Source organism: Fundulus heteroclitus, unplaced genomic scaffold (assembly GCF_011125445.2).
Source record: "Fundulus heteroclitus isolate FHET01 unplaced genomic scaffold, MU-UCD_Fhet_4.1 scaffold_582, whole genome shotgun sequence".
In the NCBI taxonomy this organism is placed as follows: Eukaryota; Metazoa; Chordata; class Actinopteri; order Cyprinodontiformes; family Fundulidae; genus Fundulus; species Fundulus heteroclitus.
The window spans coordinates 24183-47973 of record NW_023397014.1 but is presented as its reverse complement, the minus strand read 5'-3'; the positions used below and the strand labels follow the sequence as shown (position 1 = coordinate 47973).

Sequence of the window (23791 nt, the reverse complement as noted above, 5' to 3'; positions counted from 1 at the left end):
TCGCTCAAAATTCACATGGCAATTGGAGTAAAGCATGGCTGGTGTCGCAGAACATATTGTTGGATAGAGACATATTTCTTAACTCCTACATGTTCCAGTGAGATATGTCGTGTTCCAGATAAGAGGAAGAACATAATTTCCCAATTAACCAGGCATGACCAAGTGCTCCTTGCAAGGTTGTTGACATAGGAGTCAAAGTAATAATCAGAAGAGTTTTTCAAGAGAAATTGACAGAGTGCTTCAGAAAGTTTTTTATATGAAAACAGTAACTGTAGCACTCAACCTCAATGGCGTACCTGCAAGCTCATAGCACAAAAGTCCACTGCTTAAGAAAAAGTAGCTCATCTAAGTTTTTTGCAAAACATATATGCAAGCCAATGCTGAAACTAGTCCAAACTCTCAGGCATCAGTGACCAAACCATGTCAATAAACCATGTTGGGAGATGAAATGTCCTTATACATCATCCCTAAAACACTATAGAAAAAAGATGATGGGAACATCGTGGTGTGGGGCTGTTTATCACCATATGGAACTGGCAGTTTTGATAAATCTATAAAAGGAAACATGAATGGATTTTAGACAAGACAATACAACCAAGAAAATCAAAATTGGCTTTAGAGAAAGATAATAAAGCTGCTAGAATGGCCAAGTTAGTCTCCCAATGAAAATCTGGTAGAAAAATCCTTGGAAAGAATTTAGGAACCCAGAACCTTTAAGATTTTAAGACAGTTTGTGTGGAAGAATGTGTCAAAAATCCTAGCTGCATAATGCTTGGGAGGGGTTTCTCCAGACACAAGACATCTAGAAGCTATTATTATCAACAAAAATGCTTCATTTTCATCTAACATGTTCCAAATAAATTTTAGTAAGGGAGTTCAGGTTTAATTTCATTGTGATATTCCACTTTGCTACAAAAATAAATAAAGGTGTGTTTTCCTTTTACTTTGTTACAAGTGTTATTAGCTGGGTTGTTACCTACAGCTGATGTAAACCTTTATGTCAGCCCCATTGATAAATATTTATTGAGAAAAAGATTGACGTGTTCAATACCCATATTATATTTTAATGTTTTTACATGTAAATGGGATTTTTGCTGTTATTTGTTAATTATTCAACTGTTTTATGCAAGAATGTGTTTGCTGATGCATGTTAAATAAATGTAAACAAAGCAGATAAAAGTGCAAATAAAAGAGCTTGAAAACTGAACCATAAATCTGAGACAACCCTGGCTTCAGATCAGTGTAAGTATATTTTGGTGGAAATTAAATTAAACTTGGTCAATGTGCAGCTGCTTGGCTGGATTTCCTAATTAGATGCACAGAAAGCTAAGAGTGTTTGCATGTCAATGAGACTTGCTCAGAACAGGGAAATGTGATAATTTATTGATCCCGTAAATCATGTCAACATTGTCTGAAGCTTGCTAACAGGCTTCCTGCAGATTGATGGGGTTCTGTCTGCAGCAGGAGCACTAATGCTTTCTGTGAAACAAGAACAACCATTTACTATTCTGTTTGACTCAAGAAAAAAGAATTGTGAAATGAACCAAAACTTTCTGAGCAGCGAGGTTTAGCTTTAAGCCTGCAGGGAAAAATCCATCTAATCTTCCTGCAGAAAGTAATTATTTTGTAAAAATTACCAACCAGATGATGTATATTGCTAGTAAGAACAACATGAAAACATGGAAACAATACTGCATAGATACTTTTGATTTTAAAATGGGTAAAATTCATCATACAGGTATTGAGAAGGACACACTGGCTATCCCAGAAATGTAAAAATATTGAAAGATCCCATTTCATTAACTTTGTCTAGGTCTCATTTGGACTTCCAAGCATGAACTAAGCTCAGGAGTTATGAGAAACATTAATAAAAATGCTGCTGTGACCTGTTGTCCCTCTAAGCCCTGCTATAATCAGACACATCCATTAGTGAGTAGGAAGTAAATGGAATTCAGCCACAATTTATTACCATAATGACATTTTCTGGTGGCATGTCAATGTGCATCTAGATGTGTGCTTCTTAATGGGAAATTCTGAGCTTAGTGTTGTTAACAATAATTCCTTGTCGTTGCTGCTCATGCTTAGATTAAAAGTCAGCTTGCCTCAGATCCTTGTGCTCCCTGTATTATAACAGGATCCATGAACATGCTGTATATATGGTAGCATTGGGCTACCTCCAGATGTGACGCTTCCCTTTTTTTTTTTTTTTTCAAATTCCAGCTTGAACGAATGCACACCATTGTAAGGCCTCAAACTGAAAAATGACCAGCTAGAGTGAGTATTTTACCCCTAAAATAAGATAATTAGATATACTGCACTTGAAATAAGATGATGGAGATGAATTGTTCCTTTTTGAAGTGCAAATATTCCATTGGCAAATTATCTTATTCAGCTGCTCAAATCAAGGAAAAATACTCTAATTTCAAGAAAAAAAACATACCATTCTTTTCAAAACAATAATGGTGGACAAACTTGGTGTAGCGATCCTATTGGAAGAGAGGACAATAAGAACTATAGTTGTTGCAGCAGCAGTCACACCAATTTAAGTCGAGGTTTATCTTTAAATTTGCAGACAACTCTTTAATTGTTAGCCTTGTGCAGGACAGAGGTTTGGCCCGAATCAGTGAATGGTGCAACAACTCATACTTGCAGCTAAATGTTTGAAAAACAAAAGCGGTGCAGATTAATTTCCCAAGAAATCAGCCTATGTTTGTAGCAACACTCATTAATAGTCCAGTGGTAGGGATTGTCAGCCAGTACAAGTATTTAAGGACCATTCTGAACAGTAAGGTAACTTCTCAGGCTAAATGATGCCATCTGTAAGACAGACAACCAGAGGCTGTTCTTTTTAGGAAAATCAAATGGTTTTAATGTTGCTCAATTTCTTTTAAAAAATGTTTCATGTTTATTTTTTACAATCTGTTTTAACTTTTGTAAAGGTGTACTGATTTATTAATGTCAGCATGGCAAATACAAAGAGGCTGATGAGCATAGTCAAGTTCTGTACAAGGACTGCTGGTACTGACTTGAGAGACATTAATCCGGCCTTCAGAATAAGAGTCACTAAGAGGGCAGCATTGATCCTTAAAGGCCCAGCATGCTCTGCACACTGAATTCAGGCTTCTTTCATCTGGAAGGCTTACTTATGCCCAAAGGGCAAGATCAGTAGACCTACTTGAAGTCTTATTTTAGTTGTTGAGTTTTTCATTTATTTTAGATAAATTGTGCTGTCTGGAGTCCTGCAAAAAATATTGTAAATGTTTATTTCTTTTGGGTGTTCTTGTGTTTATTGTTGTGACTTTGAGGACTCTGCTGCAAATAGATTGGCCCTTGGGAACAATATTGTATTTCAATTCAGTTTAATTCACTGAAAGATTTGTCGTTTTTTTTTTTTTAATTGTAACAGAGTGGTTGGTTCTTCTGTCACACTTTTTTATGTACTTACATACGCCTAGTGTTTAACCAGGAAATGACTAATCCTGGCCAAGAAAGCAAGCAGCATAAAAGCAGTTTTACTTGGAAATCATTTGACATGTGACAAAAAAACTCTCATCATAAAAATAACATGAAATAAATTGTGTCAAAACCTAAATCAGCTAGAGTAACGGAGAAGACTGTACATTTTAGCAAAAGGAAATCTTTATCATTGCACATTTCAATTAAATTTGTCTTCTACATTTATCCCATCCCTTAGGCAGCTCATAGTTAAGCAGGGTGTTGCTCAGGGACCCCTAGAAGCAGTCTGCAGGGTTTGAACCAAGTGCTTACATTCTTCTCAGAGCACGCTCTGCTCTGACCACAAGGCCATCACTCCCCATACAACACAAAGCAGTTACATGTGGAAGCTTCAAAGTTATGTAGAAAAGCTTCAAGGGTTTATCATTACAAGACCCTGCTGAAGATCAAAAGCTTTGTAGATTATTTTACTCAGAGGGTAAAACATGAATAAATTAATGACGGCAGGTTCCCAATGACAACCAGGAATTTTCCTCCACAACTAAAGGTTTGATCTAAAATATTAAATATTCACATCCTTAGCCTGGCTTTAAATCCAGGAGCTTTTCCACAATGCCAGCAACACCAGGAGCATGTGGAAAGGCATCCGGGCGATCACTGAATACAACACGCCCTCCCCCCCGGTGGGTGAAGTTGATGCTGACTTCCTCAATGGACTAAATAACTTCTTTGGGAGGTTTGAGGCACCAAACAGCACTCCAGCAGTGAAAGCTGTTCCCCATCAGGAAGAGGAGGTCCTCTGCCTTGACACTGCCGACGTGTTGAAGACTCTGAGGAGAGTCAACCCGCGAAAGGCCCCAGGTCCCGACAACATACCTGGGCAGGTGCTCAAGGAGTGTGCAGGTCAGCTGGCTGGTGTCCTCACAGACATTTTTAACACCTCGCTGGACCAAGCCACAGTGCCAGCATGCTTCAAGTCCGCCTCCATCATTCCGGTGCCAAAGAAACCTCAAGTCACCTGTTTCAACGACTACCGGCCTGTTGCACTGACTCCCATCATGATGAAGTGCTTTGAAAGGCTGGTAAAGGAACACATCGTCTCCAGTCTCCCCCCAACACTCGACCCGTTCCAGTTTGCCTACCGACGGAACCGCTCCACTGAGGACGCCATCTCCTCTGCTCTTCACCTGAGCCTGGCACACCTGGAGGAGAAGAACACGCACGTGCGGATGCTGTTCCTGGACTTCAGTTCAGCGTTCAACACCATCATCCCACAGCATCTGGTGGGAAAACTGGAGCATCTGGGCTTCAGCACACCCCTTCGCAACTGGCTGCTGGACTTCCTAACCAACAGACCTCAATCAGTCCGGGTCGGACAGAACACCTCTGATGTCATCACCCTCAGCACGGGCTCCCCTCAGGGCTGCGTCCTGAGCCCCCTGCTGTTCACCCTGATGACACACGACTGCGTCCCCAGGTTCACCACCAATCACATCGTGAAGTTTGCGGACGACACAACGGTGGTGGGCCTGATCAGAGACGACAACGACCAGGACTACAGAGAGGAGGTGGAGCAGCTGGTGGGCTGGTGCAGAGACAACAGCCTGATCCTGAACGTGGAGAAGACGAAGGAGATCATCGTCGACTTCAGGAAGAACCGGCCCCACCATGCTCCACTGCTCATCAACAACTCAGCTGTGGAGGTGGTCAGCAGCACCAAGTTCCTGGGGGTGCACATCACGAACAACCTCAGCTGGACTATGAACACCATGTCACTGGTGAAGAGGGCACAGAAGCGACTGTACTTTCTGCGGAGGATGAGGAGAGCCCGCCTGCCCCCGCCCATCCTCACGACTTTCTACAGAAGCACCATAGAGAGTATTCTGACCAGCTGTCTCTCTGTGTGGTGTGGAGGCTGCAGTGCCTCCGGCTGGAAGAACGTGAGGAGAGTGGTGAGGACAGCAGAAGGGATCATCGGGGCTCCTCTTCCCTCCATTAAAGACATTTCATCGCAGCGCTGTGTGTCTCGAGCCCGTAACATCATCAGGGACCCCTCACACCCCCACCATAGACTATTCTCCCTGCTGCCCTCTGGAAAGAGGTTCCGCAGCATCCGTTGCAGGTCCACCAGGTTCTGCAAAAGCTTTTTCCCTGCTGCCATCAGACTGTTGAACTGCTGAAGTATAAAAACGGACTGTGTACCACACTCGACCCGCTAATTTGCACATTTGTATGTATCCTTCAATATCGCTGCTGCACTTTTTCCGGAAACGTACTGCAAAACTGTTTACAATGCAACTGTCTATTGTTAAATCACTGCTGCACCTTACTGCATAATTGTTTACATTGCTTACATTGTTTTTACATTTCAATCTGCCTACTGCTCACTGCTGCACTTTATCCGAAAGTTAATTGAAAGTTATCCTGTATTTGACTGTGATTTACCACTGCATTTTTCTTATCCTGTACTGTAAATTCACTGCAAGGTATCCTGTAGAGTTACTGCAATCTTTCTGAGCTGTATGAAAAAACGAAATTTCGTTCTGTATGCACTCTGTGCTACAAAATGACAATAAAGAAAGTCTAAGTCTAAGTGGAACGTATCCCAAAAATCAACTTTATCTTGGAAATAAACTGTGTAAATTGTAGCTAAGGTTGCTATTCTAATTTTTGCTTTACAATTTTTTAACATTTTCATGTGAACTTGTTTACTTCAGCTAAATTAGTCTTAAAACCATCCAAGTGCTGCCCTCTTAAGGCGTATTGGTTCAAAGGGTAGATGCTTTCATCATCATAGCCCCACATTCGGGTATAAAAGCATCTCAGTCAGTCACGCGCCCATGTAGTGACTTGATCCTTTATCCACAGTGTTTAGCGCAAGTTCTACGTTCCCCACATTTAGCACCCCACACACCAACTTCAGAGCTTGCTCAGAAATGGCAGCAGGCAGGTATGTGAACTTCTGCAGACACACTGGGGCGGAGACTTTTAGACAAGAGCGGAAGCAAAGAAGCCTCTTCTCTCCAAAATTAAGGAAAGACTGGAATTTTTTTGGGATGCACTAGAACTGGACTGCAGATGAATGGGGTACAAAAACAAAAAAAGCCCTCTGTCGCGTTGACAGGAAAGCACCCTGGGGCATCCTTTTGACCATGAATATGGGCCAAACACTGCTATATAAAAAAAAGAATAGCATGAAACAAACTTGGATTGGGTCAACGGCCAGAAATTCCCCAGATCTAATTCTATCAAGTACCAGTAGTGAGATCTCAAAAGATTTGTTAAGGAAACTCCATGCAACGACAAAGCAAGAATGTGTCACCATTACTCTGGATTCAGTCCAGAAGCTGACATCACAAGCATCAGGATGAACTGCAGAAGTCTTTAACAATGTAAATATTATTGAATCATCAATACCTCTGATGAAACAATTTGATCAGTCCAAAGCAAAGTATCTGCAGGTCCCAAAACCTTTAGCTACAACTGTATTACAAAAGCAACCATCAGATTTATAGATGCTTTACAGAAACACTCGAGGCAATCTCAGTCATTTTAATTTCCATTCTCTGATACAGAATTCAATATAAATACTGAAGCATAGTAGTGACTGAAACCTTCACAACTCTGGACCCTCAGGAAAGTAACATGAAGGCTCCTACTTGGTTTTAAAGAGCCATTTAAAATACCCCCCCCCCCCCCCCCCCCCCCCCGGCTTTTCATAAATGACAGGAATTTAGGAAAATAATATTTTAATGTCATTAGAGTTACCCACAACAAAATTATTTCTGGCTTCCTCACAAAATACAGCATGTCACATCTGTTGCACAGAACTTGTGGTAAATAAAGATTGCATTAAATAAAATTCTCCTGCAAACAACATCATGGCAAAAAAGGGAACAAATAGCTTAGCTTATATTTTGAATGAACAACCTAAGCTGCATACAAAATAATGAAAAAACGATCTCACTGTCTCCAGCAGACAGGAAAGCGGCAGGCTTCGTTGTATGGAAGAACAAATGCAAAAACAAGGTTGTTAAACCTTTGAAAATTTAACGTGGGTCATAAAAAAAAAAAAAAACTAATTCGTGTTGAAAGAAGTGCAAGTTAGCTATGCCTTCCCACTGTCAGAGACGGACACCATGTTCTGCATCAGGGTAAAGTCCCGAACTTCTTGTGGCGTGCGGATGTACGAGTCGATCTCGCTGTCGGAGATTTCCTCGTCTCCGGTAACGTTCTGAACAGGCTGCTCCACTCTCCTCCTCTTGCGATGAATCACACACGGAGGAGCAAACAGGACCCTTTTACCCCAGTTTGGCTCCAGATCTTCGCCCTGATGGTCGTCGTCCACGTCTCCTTCTGGGTTCTCCCTACTGTTTTGGGGACAGGGTTGCACCCTGGAGGAAGCGTTTGCCGTCTCATCCCTGCTCTCAGACAGCTGGGATGGCGCCACCTCCCCTGTGAGAGGGTTCGAAGAGTCGGTCTGGGTGCAATCATCTTGCTTAGCCTTCTCGTGGTTTTTTAGAGCACTCGCCAGCAGGGTATGTCTGTGGTCCAGAATATCCTCCACCAGACGAACTACATTGTTTTCGGTCACCGCTTCCCTGATCCAAGGAAGTTCCCTCCCAAGCTTACACAGCGCCTGCTTCAGCTCCGTTATTCTCAACGTAGCTGTTGTGCGCTTTTGCACCTGGGCCACCTGACAGAATTTGCTAAGGGGGAACCTGATGCGATGCTTGTTGGGGTTCAGAGACTGCCAGGCCAAATACGTCGCCGCCATCATGATCGGTAGGAGCCGTCGTCCGGTCACAATCCAGGAATCTGCTGCCAGCTCCACCAGCGCCACGGCTCGCTTGGTCAACGCTTCGGACTCCTCGGCCAGCTCTTCGGGAACATGTTGTGCACTGATTTTGTATCTGTCAAAAAAAAATGCAAGAAAAAAAAAAGGTTTTAAAATCCGATTTAGTTTGGTCCATCGGTGTAGCAGATGCAATATTTTCGTAGGAGCCCCGACACATCTAGATGCGCATCCAAGAGATGGAAAATGTCATCGTTATGTTGTCGCTGGAGTCCAACTACGGCGGTTAGTGGTTGAGTTGCGGGGAACAGAGCCGGCGGGATGCCAGGCACGCCCACTGGTAGGGTTAGTTAGAAAAGACCAATTAACATAAGATGCATGTTTTTGGGCCGTTGGAGGAAACTGGAGTTCAGGAGAAATCATACATACAAATGTAAAATCTGTGTTTTTCACTGATCATCAAAATGGAGGTTACGAAGTTTAAGGTCGTTTTTATTATTTATCGGAAAATCCCATTATAATATCCATGTGAGCTTCTACAATCAGCTTTTTCACCCCTGCTTTTAATAAAAATGACAGAGTGGCTTTATATTTGAAAGCCTGATAGGTACACTTTTAATATTTTAATATAAAACAGCAGTCTGACAATCTTTGTGCCTTTTTAATTCTCCCAGCAATCACCATTTTCCAGCTTGTGCACAATTTGAAGGTGTGCGTGTGCTTCTAACCAGCTTGGAGCCCAGTGCAGATTATTCTTATATACAAGGAGTGTTGTGTGTCATCTATCGGCATGAAGATAGTAGGAATTAGGGCTGAACGATTTTGGAAAATAATCTAATTGCGATTTTTTTTCTTAATATTGCGATTTAATGCGATTTTTTTTCCAGTTTAATTTATCATGTCTTTTTAAACATATACAAACAACAAATCATTTTGTTTGCTCACTGTGCAGATTAGTTGCTAAAAGACCCGCAGCATCTAAACTCAGAGCAGAAATGATTGCGTTCTGCCTACGATATATTTCAACCAAAATTGCAATTTTGACTTTTCTCTGCGTTAACCACAAGCAACAAAAATGGCGTCTAAATAAAGACGTTTGTAAACAAGGACTATTTAAAACAAGAACTTTTAATGTTTCTATTAATCAGAATATTATTCAAGAGAACAGCTTTTAGTTGATTTGGACATCAATTCTTGTTGAACATAAAGTGCAACCAACAAGCAAGTCTATGTATTAAACTGATTGACCTGTACTTAATGCTATGTATGATTATATAAACTCTAAAACAAGTAATAAAATTAGATTATCTCACTGCTGCAACTGTCTTCCCTTCCATGTGGAGGCAAACCCACATTAAACATTTTACCAACACCTAATGGACGTGTCTAATTCCCTGATTGTTACATAGCCGAAAATTGCAGACTCTGCGATTTGGAAATTGCATTTTTTTAAATTGCGATTATATTGAAAATGCGATTAATTGTTCAGCCCTAGTAGGAATTCACTGTTGGAGTATTTGATTTGTTTAGTCTAAGAAACCTTTTTTTCCCCCCATATACCTCACTCAGGACCCCAATGTACTGCTACTAAGAAGATGAACAATGCCAACATTTGGAGCATGCTAAAGCAAGGGTCTTATGCATTATTTTAGATTTAACAGGGAGCTCAATGCACTCTTAATACATGGCAGAATACCTATCCAACCCTACATTGTAGTGTGGTCTCAAGGCTGTCAAGGCTGTGACAGTTTTAACTTTTTGGGTCCTGTAGAACTATGTTAAATTACCACATATAAAATAAAGCTTCCACACCACTTACTCTTGAACATGTGCTTCTATGACATCTGTGATATTGATAAAGGGAGCCTGGATGTTCAGGACCTTCATCATTTCCTGATAAACGCCTCCCACCAGTGTCTGGTCAGCGTTCAACAGGCAGCAGATGGTTCCCAGAGTGATCGGCCAGTCCCGCTGTCCGCAGCTCACAAACACGCAGCAACCGGCAAGCAGCTCCTTCCTCTGCAGGCTCACGTTGATGAAGGTCTCGTGCACGTAGGCCTGCCTGAAATACGTCAATGCCAGATCCTCGATTTCGCTGCTGAGCCTGAGGATCCGACATATTTCTTTGACGCGCTCCAGACCTTGGTGTAAATGGGATGAAAGGAGGAAATGTTGGCGTAGTACTAAAAAAAATTAAATCCAGGCCACAGTTATCTTCTTTTCCCCATTTAAATGAGTTATTATTCTGTTATTTGCTAAATTGATCTTAAGCTTTCCTATCAATCTCCCTCATAAAAAACAGTAATAAACTCATTTATTCAAGTGTAGACCCTTTAAAATCACAAGAGGGGTGCAGAGGCCACTAACTTTCTGCAGAGACAACAGCAAAATACTGCCAAACTTCATGTGGCCTTTAAGTTGAACAGTGTGCAGAGAGTTTCATGAAACGAATCCCTCTGCACACTGCAAACATTTCAAACAGGTCTGTGCACCGGTACACAAAGTAAGGTCCATAAAGACATGGATGTGCCGGTTTGTTGGGGAAAAACATGACTAGTCTGCACAGAGTCCTGACCTCCAACCAAAAGAACACCTTTGGGATGAATTAGGGGCAGAGACAGAGCCAGGATTGCTCATCCAACTTCAGTTCCTGACCTCACAAATCTGCTTCTGGAGGAAACCAAGTGGACAGGCTACCTAGAAGTGTTGAAGCCATTTTAGCAGCAAAAGGTGGGCTGACATAACATTATACCCTTTGGATTAAGGATGGTGGGTTAATTGTATGCCTGTATGCACAGACAAACATTTAGTTTAGGCAATTTAGTCTAAAACTCTGAAGAAAATAAATCTTGAACTGACAAAGTTGAATAAAAGACTTACTGGTCACATTTTCAGTGGAGATCACCTTTAAATCTTTTATTAGACAGCATTGTGTGTACTCAATGGAAAAAACAAAAACAAAACAGGGTTAGGCTAACCACTAGGGGATAAAGGTGCTAAGGTTAGTGTGCTACTTCGTAGCTTCCTCTTCTTAATGAGTCTGGTAAACATTTGATCATCTACATTTCAAAGTCTAACGATACAGAGAGAGACAAGCCTGAACAGTATACTGCTGTATACCGAGATTTATGAATGCTTTCATTTATTTAGGAATGTTTTTATGAAGGCTTCTTTACTATTAGGACCACCATAGAACTAGATAATCAGGCTGCAAAATATATAGTCTAAATTATCATTGCAGAAACAATATCAGCAATATAGCATTTCCAAAGGACTGTTTTTTAATCATGTGTCCCCTTGTTCACACAAAACAAGTTTTAACACGTATGTTTGGAATAAAACTTTTTTTTTTCAAAAACAGAAATAGATCATTTTTGTTTTTCAGGAAATGTTTTCAGATATAAAAAAAACAACTTATAAATTATTACATCTGAACTAATAGATGTGGATCCCGAAGCGACTTCCAGTAGAGAACGGTGCATCTTTCACCTGCAGCATTCTTTGAATTACACTGAGAAAACGGGACAGTAGAAGGACAGACAACCTGCAGGCCTAAAACCTTTCTAGACCAGACTTCATAGAACACGAAAAGATATCATACAAAAAAATATGAAGCAACACATCAGAGGCGATTCATTCTTCAGTCTTTCAACTTTGTGCTAAAAAAAGATTTTATAAGCCTCCAGAAAGCCTGAAGAAGTTTTGCCCAGGCCACTTTGAAAGCTCAAAAATAAGGTCTGACTCCTTTAGGGAAAAATGTAATGAATCTGGTGGCGGCCGAAGGCTTTTGCACAGTATGGAGTATAAAGTCATAACAAGCATAATCCACTCTGGTGGAGGAGAGCTCACCTTTTATCAGATTGAGGCAGGGTTTTTTTGTCACCGCTGTGGTCCTGCTGTAGCTGACATCTAGAGAGCAAAAGACACATAGTCAACATTAAATTTAACCAAATGACAAATTGAACAGAACTGCACCTGTTAATTAAGTGACCGGCAATGTTTCAAGTTTGAATACTAAATTAACAAAGGCTGAAAGTTAAGTGGTGCTGCACGGTGAGGCAACTGGCCTTGAAACAGAAAATCCTGAACCCGAATCCTGGCCACAGGTCTTTCTGCATGGAGTTTGCATGCCTGGGTTCTGTACAGGTGCACTTCTCATAGACGAAGGGTTCGAGTTACAGGAATGAGGCAGTAAAAACAGTATTTTAAAAAGTTTTGTGTGAAGCATGACTCATACCTGGCTCACGTGTTTTAGTAATTAATGTGATTCCAAATCGGTTCATCACAGGATGAAAACGGCGGGAAACAGGTTTAAGCGACAGAGAACGGAGACATTGTCATACAAAAGTTAATTTCAGGAGATGGAGGAAAGAAATGAGAAAGGTTGGGATTTTATTAACAGCATTAATTGGGGCAGAAGATTGGGAACCCTAACCGTTTTTGTTTTTTTTTTTGTTTTCAACTAGGATTGTGCATAATGCATAAAAATAATAGTTAATCTGTTGTAGTGACTTGGATCTATACAAACTGAACAAAAATCTGATATTTTTGGATTTGTACAGAGATATGTCAGGAAGAGGCATCTGTTAATTTTTGAGAAAAATTACATACGTCTGCAATTTATTTTACGCTTATGGGTGTGGGTGCAGTAATTCTAACGGTGCCAGAAGGGGTCCCCAAGTAACAGTTTTGCAAAACTTGGAACATTTTGACTGCTGCACAAAGAATATATATCATAAAGAGATACGAGATATAAAGATATACATATTATACATATACAATTCAGATTCATGACAATCTTTTATATTCTTAATTATATATTAAAGAGATGTTTCCCCCCCCCCCCCCCCGCGTCCTTCACATATTCATGCTCAGCGGGCAGGTGGATCGTTATCACTAAAGATTGACACATTCAAGTAATCGTAGGTCCATTAATGACAATCTTGGACTGTGTGTGATGAGCTAAAGATGAGAAACCAGTAAAAACAAAAGGGGTGCTGGTGTCTTCCTCCTACCTGAACCCCCGATCGGGTCATCGGCCAAGCTCCCCTCAGACACCACCGAGCCGCAGTCCACGCACACCCGCTGGGCTTGACAGTACAGGTCATCGTCCACAATGTTAGAGGAGCCGCAGCCCGGACACCTCAACCCCGCCGCCGACATTTTACATCATAAATAGCCGCTGGTTTATCCTGATGGACGCTACTTGAAGTCCAGGAAGCTCGCAGAGGAAGTACGATCAACAAACGTTACCGAGTGGGTAACCTAAATGTCCCCGGGTAGATACAAGCGAACTAACAAGTTCCGCGTCTTAAACGACTCGTTCAGGTAATGTCCGAAGTGTGAGATATATATATATATATATATATATATATATATATATATATATATATATATATATATATATATATATATATATATATATATATATATATATATATATATATACATACAGAGAGAGAGAGAGAGAGAGAGAGAGAGAGAGAGATCAGTGATTATGTACATAGACACTGCACATCTAATGTAATATTAGAAATCAATTGAAACGAAACAGACTTATAGGCTCATTCATTTTGAACTGATGAATATTTAAAAAATATATATCCTTACAATGTGAACCTATGGCACATTGAGAGAGATTAATCAGCAAAAAAAAAAAAAAACATCACTTCAGGAACAAATGACGTTTCTTTATTCAGCTATGTTTTTTGAATTTAAGCTGCTTGAGAATTGCTTTGGTTACATGCATTACAATAAGGGAAACTTTAAGACACATGTAAAATGACATTGTTCTAATCTGCAATCAATTAGAAGTGGGGCACATCAGGTCAAACTTTATGTAGAGTTGATTTAATTATAAATGTTTTAAATTAAAATAGATTATTTGAGGGCAGAGACTTTAAGGTCTATATGAGACCAAGTTTAGATTTTGGTTATGAAGATACTGGCTGACTGGACCATCGACTACCTCACTGACCGCCCTCAGTACGTGCGGCTGCACGGCTGTCAGTCAGAGGGCACCGTTCTGTCTTTTCACCCTCTACACCTCGGACTTTACTTACAACACGGACAGCTGCCACCTTCAGAAGTTCTCTGATGACTCGGCCATTGTGGGCTGTGTTTCTGAGGGGAACAAGCTGGAGTACCGGTCGGTCATCATGGACTTTGTGGACTGGTGTGAGAAAAACCATCTGTGCCTAAACACCAGTAAGTCCAAGAAAATGGTGAAGGAGAAGACCCCCACCTCACTCACCTGTGAACATCCAGGGGCAGGACATAGAAACTGTGGAGAGTTTCAAATACCTGGGTGTTCACGTCAATAATAAGCTGGACTGGACTCATAACACAGACGCTCTGCTCTGTATAAGAAGGGCCAGAGCCGCCGCTGCCTCCACCTCCTGAGGAGACTGAGGTCCTTTGGAGTGAGCAGGCCCCTGCTTAAGACCTTTTAATCCCTGCTGCCATCAGATTATACAATGCTGCAAAATAACTGTAACAGTGACTGTAATTATAACTGTAACCACAACCGTAACTATAACTGCAACTGTAAGAACCAACATGCAATAACTAATGTGCAATTCTATTTAATACACTGTGCAATAATCCTGAAAGAAGTAATTTCTGTTGCTACCACACCCGAATATATGTCAATACACATGTGTATAAGCCACAGTGAATGTACAGAAGACATCTTTTGCCTTATTTCTTTTTGTATTTTTTTTTTCTTTCTTTTTGGCTTTTTCTACAAACTCCATGGTATAACGAGGACATACTGTGTATATATTTGATGCAACTCGTCCTACTTGATTCCTCTTTCCTATAACTACTGATTACTAAGCAGATGTGACATGTGAATTTCTCCAATGTGAGATCAATAAAGCTTATCTTATTTTATGTTATAGGGAAAGTGTGTAATTAATTTGTATTTTAATTAGCAAAAATCCAGTATTGCTTTTAAAAACAAACTGGAAAAGTGTAATAACATCAAATAGAAAATGAAAATGTTGTCGTAGTCCAGAATTATTAGTTTATAAATACATCCAATGGGAGATGCCAGTTCTGATTTCAGTAGCCGGTTGTTTAGTCATCTCCCTCTCCCTCTTAGGGAGTATGTGTGAATGTATGGCATTATATTTGTGCCTTTGACTTGAGCCCGCAGGAACCAATCCGAGCACGCAGTGAGACAGGTATTCAGCGTTTAAACATCACAAATGCACACAACACCCTGTCTGGCGCGCGCTCAACTATGATAAACTCTTCTCAACCAACAGGTATCCTCAGGCTCGGTTAAAACTCTGTGCATGCTTGGTTCTGTGTCTGCTCGCGCACTTAACCTGCTACTTCTACACTGAACACCAGCTGTGCGCTTGCTCGATTTTTTTCTCCGCTCGCTCAGCACTGTCTCTGTATTAGCAACATGAAAAACTTACATTCTATGTCAGTTCAAATGATACCAAAAGGAGTTTAGAGGTTGTGATGGCCAGAAAAATAGTCTCATACCCAGTGTTCCCACTGACCACTTTAATGGAACCTGGATTGACTCATTTTAATTATTGTGTTAATTTAATTCAATGTTTTACAAAGATACAGCAAAATGTGTGTATAACTGAGAAGGACTTTGCATTGGTTGAATACTTTCTGACACACGGGAAAAATCCAGAAACCTAATGCTTAAAGGTATAAACCACTTGGTCAGAAAAAGAATGGCTCGGTATGATTAGTCGGCAATTTTCTATTCCTTACCTGTGTTGCTTCAATAGTTAGCCATGCTGACTACTCAACCAGTGAAAGGGCAGAAGTGCAGGGTTTCTGTAGTGTAGTGGTCATCACGTTTGCTTTACACGCAAAAGGTCCCAGGTTCAAGACCTGGCAGAAACAATTTATTGAGACCAATGAGTTTCAAGAGTATGATTAGAGTATATTTGGCATTGATCATACCAGATTCATCTTAATTGTATGTCACTTCAAAGGATACTAAAAGAAGTTTGGAAGTTGTGATGGTTAGAACCATAGTCTCCAAACCCAGTGTTCCCACTGATCAATTTAATGGAACCTTGTTTTCATGTTTGATGGTTCCTTAGAATTTACCACCAGTGCAATATTGACAACAAAACCTGTCCTTAACAAGAGAACCGTAGATTCCCAACCCGGTGTTCGCATTGAGCAATTTAATGGAACCTTGTTTGCTCCGGTGATGATCCCTTAGTATTGTCTGCCAGAGCAATATTGACAACAAAATGTCCCCTTTACAAATGATGGAAACCTATATTAGAGTTTTGCGTGAATTTCAATTTCTTGACTCATTTGGTTATTGCATTAAGTTAATACAACGTTTTACAAAGATACAGCAAAATGTGTGTGTAACTGAGAAGGACTTTGCATTGGTCCAAGACTTTCTGACACATGGGAAAAATCCAGAAACCTAATGCTTAAAGGTATAAACCACTTGGTCAGAAAAAGAATGGCTCGGTATGATTAGTCGGCAATTTTCTATTCCTTACCTGTGTTGCTTCAATAGTTAGCCATGCTGACTACTCAACCAGTGAAAGGGCAGAAGTGCAGGGTTTCTGTAGTGTAGTGGTCATCACGTTTGCTTTACACGCAAAAGGTCCCAGGTTCAAGACCTGGCAGAAACAATTTATTGAGACCAATGAGTTTCAAGAGTATGATTAGAGTATATTTGGCATTGATCATACCAGATTCATCTTAAATTCTATGTCACTTCAAAGGATACTAAAAGAAGTTTAGAAGTTGTGATGGTTAGAACCATAGTCTCCAAACCCAGTGTTCCCACTGACCAATTAAATGGAACCTTGTTTTCATGTTTGATGGTTCCTTAGAATTTACCACCAGTGCAATATTGACAACAAAACCTCTCCTTAACAAGAGAACCGTAGATTCCCAACCCGGTGTTCGCATTGAGCAATTTAATGGAACCTTGTTTGCTCCGGTGATGATCCCTTAGTATTGTCTGCCAGAGCAATATTGACAACAAAATGTCCCCTTCACAAATGATGGAAACCTATATTAGAGTTTTGCGTGAATTTCAATTTCTTGACTCATTTGGTTATTGCATTAAGTTAATACAACGTTTTACAAAGATACAGCAAAATGTGTGTGTAACTGAGAAGGACTTTGCATTGGTCCAAGACTTTCTGACACATGGGAAAAATCCAGAAACCTAATGCTTAAAGGTATAAACCAGTTAATCAGAAAAAGAATGGCTCGGTATGATTAGTCGGCAATTTTCTATTCCTTACCTGTGTTGCTTCAATAGTTAGCCATGCTGACTACTCAACCAGTGAAAGGGCAGAAGTGCAGGGTTTCTGTAGTGTAGTGGTCATCACGTTTGCTTTACACGCAAAAGGTCCCAGGTTCAAGACCTGGCAGAAACAATTTATTGAGACCAATGAGTTTCAAGAGTATGATTAGAGTATATTTGGCATTGATCATACCAGATTCATCTTAAATTCTATGTCACTTCAAAGGATACTAAAAGAAGTTTAGAAGTTGTGATGGTTAGAACCATAGTCTCCAAACCCAGTGTTCCCACTGACCAATTAAATGGAACCTTGTTTTCATGTTTGATGGTTCCTTAGAATTTACCACCAGTGCAATATTGACAACAAAACCTCTCCTTAACAAGAGAACCGTAGATTCCCAACCCGGTGTTCGCATTGAGCAATTTAATGGAACCTTGTTTGCTCCGGTGATGATCCCTTAGTATTGTCTGCCAGAGCAATATTGACAACAAAATGTCCCCTTCACAAATGATGGAAACCTATATTAGAGTTTTGCGTGAATTTCAATTTCTTGACTCATTTAGTTATTGCATTAAGTTAATACAACGTTTTACAAAGATACAGCAAAATGTGTGTGTAACTGAGAAGGACTTTGCATTGGTCCAAGACTTTCTGACACATGGGAAAAATCCAGAAACCTAATGCTTAAAGGTATAAACCAGTTAATCAGAAAAAGAATGGCTCGGTATGATTAGTCGGCAATTTTCTATTCCTTACCTGTGTTGCTTCAATAGTTAGCCATGCTGACTACTCAACCAGTGAAAGGGCAGAAGTGCAGGGTTTCTGTAGTGTAGTGGTCATCACGTTTGCTTTACATGCAAAAGGTCCCAGGTTCAAGACCTGGCAGAAACAATTTATTGAAACCAATGAGTTTCAAGAGTATGATTAGAGTATATTTGGCATTGATCATACCAGATTCATCTTAAATTCTATGTCACTTCAAAGGATACTAAAAGAAGTTTAGAAGTTGTGATGGTTAGAACCATAGTCTCCAAACCCAGTGTTCCCACTGACCAATTAAATGGAACCTTGTTTTCATGTTTGATGGTTCCTTAGAATTTACCACCAGTGCAATATTGACAACAAAACCTCTCCTTAACAAGAGAACCGTAGATTCCCAACCCGGTGTTCGCATTGAACAATTTAATGGAACCTTATTTGCTCCGGTGATGATCCCTTGGTATTGTCTGCCAGAGCAATATTGACAACAAAATGTCCCCTTCACAAATGATGGAAACCTATATTAGAGTTTTGCGTGAATTTCAATTTCTTGACTCATTTAGTTATTGCATTAAGTTAATACAACGTTTTACAAAGATACAGCAAAATGTGTGTGTAACTGAGAAGGACTTTGCATTGGTCCAAGACTTTCTGACACATGGAAAAATCCAGAAACCTAATGCTTAAAGGTATAAACCACTTGGTCAGAAAAAGAATGGCTCGGTATGATTAGTCGGCAATTTTCTATTCCTTACCTGTGTTGCTTCAATAGTTAGCCATGCTGACTACTCAACCAGTGAAAGGGCAGAAGTGCAGGGTTTCTGTAGTGTAGTGGTCATCACGTTTGCTTTACACGCAAAAGGTCCCAGGTTCAAGACCTGGCAGAAACAATTTATTGAGACCAATGAGTTTCAAGAGTATGATTAGAGTATATTTGGCATTGATCATACCAGATTCATCTTAAATTCTATGTCACTTCAAAGGATACTAAAAGAAGTTTAGAAGTTGTGATGGTTAGAACCATAGTCTCCAAACCCAGTGTTCCCACTGACCAATTAAATGGAACCTTGTTTTCATGTTTGATGGTTCCTTAGAATTTACCACCAGTGCAATATTGACAACAAAACCTCTCCTTAACAAGAGAACCGTAGATTCCCAACCCGGTGTTCGCATTGAGCAATTTAATGGAACCTTGTTTGCTCCGGTGATGATCCCTTAGTATTGTCTGCCAGAGCAATATTGACAACAAAATGTCCCCTTCACAAATGATGGAAACCTATATTAGAGTTTTGCGTGAATTTCAATTTCTTGACTCATTTAGTTATTGCATTAAGTTAATACAACGTTTTACAAAGATACAGCAAAATGTGTGTGTAACTGAGAAGGACTTTGCATTGGTCCAAGACTTTCTGACACATGGGAAAAATCCAGAAACCTAATGCTTAAAGGTATAAACCACTTAGGTCAGAAAAAGAATGGCTCGGTATGATTAGTCGGCAATTTTCTATTCCTTACCTGTGTTGCTTCAATAGTTAGCCATGCTGACTACTCAACCAGTGAAAGGGCAGAAGTGCAGGGTTTCTGTAGTGTAGTGGTCATCACGTTTGCTTTACACGCAAAAGGTCCCAGGTTCAAGACCTGGCAGAAACAATTTATTGAAACCAATGAGTTTCAAGAGTATGATTAGAGTATATTTGGCATTGATCATACCAGATTCATCTTAAATTCTATGTCACTTCAAAGGATACTAAAAGAAGTTTAGAAGTTGTGATGGTTAGAACCATAGTCTCCAAACCCAGTGTTCCCACTGACCAATTAAATGGAACCTTGTTTTCATGTTTGATGGTTCCTTAGAATTTACCACCAGTGCAATATTGACAACAAAACCTCTCCTTAACAAGAGAACCGTAGATTCCCAACCCGGTGTTCGCATTGAGCAATTTAATGGAACCTTGTTTGCTCCGGTGATGATCCCTTAGTATTGTCTGCCAGAGCAATATTGACAACAAAATGTCCCCTTCACAAATGATGGAAACCTATATTAGAGTTTTGCGTGAATTTCAATTTCTTGACTCATTTAGTTATTGCATTAAGTTAATACAACGTTTTACAAAGATACAGCAAAATGTGTGTGTAACTGAGAAGGACTTTGCATTGGTCCAAGACTTTCTGACACATGGAAAAATCCAGAAACCTAATGCTTAAAGGTATAAACCACTTGGTCAGAAAAAGAATGGCTCGGTATGATTAGTCGGCAATTTTCTATTCCTTACCTGTGTTGCTTCAATAGTTAGCCATGCTGACTACTCAACCAGTGAAAGGGCAGAAGTGCAGGGTTTCTGTAGTGTAGTGGTCATCACGTTTGCTTTACACGCAAAAGGTCCCAGGTTCAAGACCTGGCAGAAACAATTTATTGAAACCAATGAGTTTCAAGAGTATGATTAGAGTATATTTGGCATTGATCATACCAGATTCATCTTAAATTCTATGTCACTTCAAAGGATACTAAAAGAAGTTTAGAAGTTGTGATGGTTAGAACCATAGTCTCCAAACCCAGTGTTCCCACTGACCAATTAAATGGAACCTTGTTTTCATGTTTGATGGTTCCTTAGAATTTACCACCAGTGCAATATTGACAACAAAACCTCTCCTTAACAAGAGAACCGTAGATTCCCAACCCGGTGTTCGCATTGAGCAATTTAATGGAACCTTGTTTGCTCCGGTGATGATCCCTTAGTATTGTCTGCCAGAGCAATATTGACAACAAAATGTCCCCTTCACAAATGATGGAAACCTATATTAGAGTTTTGCGTGAATTTCAATTTCTTGACTCATTTAGTTATTGCATTAAGTTAATACAACGTTTTACAAAGATACAGCAAAATGTGTGTGTAACTGAGAAGGACTTTGCATTGGTCCAAGACTTTCTGACACATGGAAAAATCCAGAAACCTAATGCTTAAAGGTATAAACCACTTGGTCAGAAAAAGAATGGCTCGGTATGATTAGTCGGCAATTTTCTATTCCTTACCTGTGTTGCTTCAATAGTTAGCCATGCTGACTACTCAACCAGTGAAAGGGCAGAAGTGCAGGGTTTCTGTAGTGTAGTGGTCATCACGTTTGCTTTACACGCAAAAGGTCCCAGGTTCAAGACCTGGCAGAAACAATTTATTGAGACCAATGAGTTTCAAGAGTATGATTAGAGTATATTTGGCATTGATCATACCAGATTCATCTTAAATTCTATGTCACTTCAAAGGATACTAAAAGAAGTTTAGAAGTTGTGATGGTTAGAACCATAGTCTCCAAACCCAGTGTTCCCACTGACCAATTAAATGGAACCTTGTTTTCATGTTTGATGGTTCCTTAGAATTTACCACCAGTGCAATATTGACAACAAAACCTCTCCTTAACAAGAGAACCGTAGATTCCCAACCCGGTGTTCGCATTGAGCAATTTAATGGAACCTTGTTTGCTCCGGTGATGATCCCTTAGTATTGTCTGCCAGAGCAATATTGACAACAAAATGTCCCCTTCACAAATGATGGAAACCTATATTAGAGTTTTGCGTGAATTTCAATTTCTTGACTCATTTAGTTATTGCATTAAGTTAATACAACGTTTTACAAAGATACAGCAAAATGTGTGTGTAACTGAGAAGGACTTTGCATTGGTCCAAGACTTTCTGACACATGGGAAAAATCCAGAAACCTAATGCTTAAAGGTATAAACCACTTAGGTCAGAAAAAGAATGGCTCGGTATGATTAGTCGGCAATTTTCTATTCCTTACCTGTGTTGCTTCAATAGTTAGCCATGCTGACTACTCAACCAGTGAAAGGGCAGAAGTGCAGGGTTTCTGTAGTGTAGTGGTCATCACGTTTGCTTTACACGCAAAAGGTCCCAGGTTCAAGACCTGGCAGAAACAATTTATTGAGACCAATGAGTTTCAAGAGTATGATTAGAGTATATTTGGCATTGATCATACCAGATTCATCTTAAATTCTATGTCACTTCAAAGGATACTAAAAGAAGTTTAGAAGTTGTGATGGTTAGAACCATAGTCTCCAAACCCAGTGTTCCCACTGACCAATTAAATGGAACCTTGTTTTCATGTTTGATGGTTCCTTAGAATTTACCACCAGTGCAATATTGACAACAAAACCTCTCCTTAACAAGAGAACCGTAGATTCCCAACCCGGTGTTCGCATTGAGCAATTTAATGGAACCTTGTTTGCTCCGGTGATGATCCCTTAGTATTGTCTGCCAGAGCAATATTGACAACAAAATGTCCCCTTCACAAATGATGGAAACCTATATTAGAGTTTTGCGTGAATTTCAATTTCTTGACTCATTTAGTTATTGCATTAAGTTAATACAACGTTTTACAAAGATACAGCAAAATGTGTGTGTAACTGAGAAGGACTTTGCATTGGTCCAAGACTTTCTGACACATGGGAAAAATCCAGAAACCTAATGCTTAAAGGTATAAACCACTTGGTCAGAAAAAGAATGGCTCGGTATGATTAGTCGGCAATTTTCTATTCCTTACCTGTGTTGCTTCAATAGTTAGCCATGCTGACTACTCAACCAGTGAAAGGGCAGAAGTGCAGGGTTTCTGTAGTGTAGTGGTCATCACGTTTGCTTTACACGCAAAAGGTCCCAGGTTCAAGACCTGGCAGAAACAATTTATTGAAACCAATGAGTTTCAAGAGTATGATTAGAGTATATTTGGCATTGATCATACCAGATTCATCTTAAATTCTATGTCACTTCAAAGGATACTAAAAGAAGTTTAGAAGTTGTGATGGTTAGAACCATAGTCTCCAAACCCAGTGTTCCCACTGACCAATTAAATGGAACCTTGTTTTCATGTTTGATGGTTCCTTAGAATTTACCACCAGTGCAATATTGACAACAAAACCTCTCCTTAACAAGAGAACCGTAGATTCCCAACCCGGTGTTCGCATTGAGCAATTTAATGGAACCTTGTTTGCTCCGGTGATGATCCCTTAGTATTGTCTGCCAGAGCAATATTGACAACAAAATGTCCCCTTCACAAATGATGGAAACCTATATTAGAGTTTTGCGTGAATTTCAATTTCTTGACTCATTTAGTTATTGCATTAAGTTAATACAACGTTTTACAAAGATACAGCAAAATGTGTGTGTAACTGAGAAGGACTTTGCATTGGTCCAAGACTTTCTGACACATGGAAAAATCCAGAAACCTAATGCTTAAAGGTATAAACCACTTGGTCAGAAAAAGAATGGCTCGGTATGATTAGTCGGCAATTTTCTATTCCTTACCTGTGTTGCTTCAATAGTTAGCCATGCTGACTACTCAACCAGTGAAAGGGCAGAAGTGCAGGGTTTCTGTAGTGTAGTGGTCATCACGTTTGCTTTACACGCAAAAGGTCCCAGGTTCAAGACCTGGCAGAAACAATTTATTGAAACCAATGAGTTTCAAGAGTATGATTAGAGTATATTTGGCATTGATCATACCAGATTCATCTTAAA

General features: G+C 40.0%; 1 protein-coding gene and 11 non-coding genes across 12 annotated transcripts; 11 read left to right on the top strand and 1 right to left on the bottom strand.

Moving 5' to 3' along the window:
* Nucleotides 1-7214: 7214 nt before the first annotated feature.
* LOC105935852 (BRF2 RNA polymerase III transcription initiation factor subunit) lies at nucleotides 7215-13414 on the bottom strand. The gene is made up of 4 exons (XM_012876444.3): nucleotides 13267-13414; nucleotides 12101-12160; nucleotides 10071-10392; nucleotides 7215-8369 (listed from the first exon to the last, which is right to left on the bottom strand). Exons 1-4 carry the CDS (start codon nucleotides 13412-13414, stop codon nucleotides 7565-7567), a joined length of 1335 nt encoding a protein of 444 aa, XP_012731898.2. The 3' UTR covers nucleotides 7215-7564.
* A 2642-nt stretch (nucleotides 13415-16056) lies between these two features.
* On the top strand, nucleotides 16057-16129 carry trnav-uac. Its single transcript has one exon. It is a non-coding gene; the product is annotated as a tRNA-Val (tRNA).
* Nucleotides 16130-16814: 685 nt separating this feature from the next.
* On the top strand, nucleotides 16815-16887 carry trnav-uac. Its single transcript has one exon. It is a non-coding gene; the product is annotated as a tRNA-Val (tRNA).
* Nucleotides 16888-17573: 686 nt separating this feature from the next.
* trnav-uac lies at nucleotides 17574-17646 on the top strand. The gene has a single exon. It is a non-coding gene; the product is annotated as a tRNA-Val (tRNA).
* Nucleotides 17647-18332: 686 nt separating this feature from the next.
* Nucleotides 18333-18405, top strand: trnav-uac. Its single transcript has one exon. It is a non-coding gene; the product is annotated as a tRNA-Val (tRNA).
* Nucleotides 18406-19090: 685 nt separating this feature from the next.
* On the top strand, nucleotides 19091-19163 carry trnav-uac. The gene has a single exon. It is a non-coding gene; the product is annotated as a tRNA-Val (tRNA).
* A 687-nt stretch (nucleotides 19164-19850) lies between these two features.
* trnav-uac lies at nucleotides 19851-19923 on the top strand. The gene has a single exon. It is a non-coding gene; the product is annotated as a tRNA-Val (tRNA).
* Nucleotides 19924-20608: 685 nt separating this feature from the next.
* trnav-uac lies at nucleotides 20609-20681 on the top strand. Its single transcript has one exon. It is a non-coding gene; the product is annotated as a tRNA-Val (tRNA).
* Nucleotides 20682-21366: 685 nt separating this feature from the next.
* On the top strand, nucleotides 21367-21439 carry trnav-uac. The gene has a single exon. It is a non-coding gene; the product is annotated as a tRNA-Val (tRNA).
* Nucleotides 21440-22126: 687 nt separating this feature from the next.
* trnav-uac lies at nucleotides 22127-22199 on the top strand. The gene has a single exon. It is a non-coding gene; the product is annotated as a tRNA-Val (tRNA).
* Nucleotides 22200-22885: 686 nt separating this feature from the next.
* Nucleotides 22886-22958, top strand: trnav-uac. Its single transcript has one exon. It is a non-coding gene; the product is annotated as a tRNA-Val (tRNA).
* A 685-nt stretch (nucleotides 22959-23643) lies between these two features.
* Nucleotides 23644-23716, top strand: trnav-uac. The gene has a single exon. It is a non-coding gene; the product is annotated as a tRNA-Val (tRNA).
* Nucleotides 23717-23791: the final 75 nt, after the last annotated feature.

What these genes read in the sequence shown, in the direction of transcription:
- LOC105935852 (XM_012876444.3), bottom strand. Translation starts at nt 13,414, where the DNA reads ATGTCGGCGGCGGGGTTGAGGTGTCCGGGCTGCGGCTCCTCTAACATT. An exon ending in CTGCCTCAATCTGATAAAAG is followed by an intron (nt 10,393 to 12,100) that starts GTGAGCTCTCCT and finishes ATTTACACCAAG; the next exon opens with GTCTGGAGCGCGTCAAAGAA. An exon ending in ATAGAAGCACATGTTCAAGA is followed by an intron (nt 8,370 to 10,070) that starts GTAAGTGGTGTG and finishes TTTTTTTGACAG; the next exon opens with ATACAAAATCAGTGCACAAC.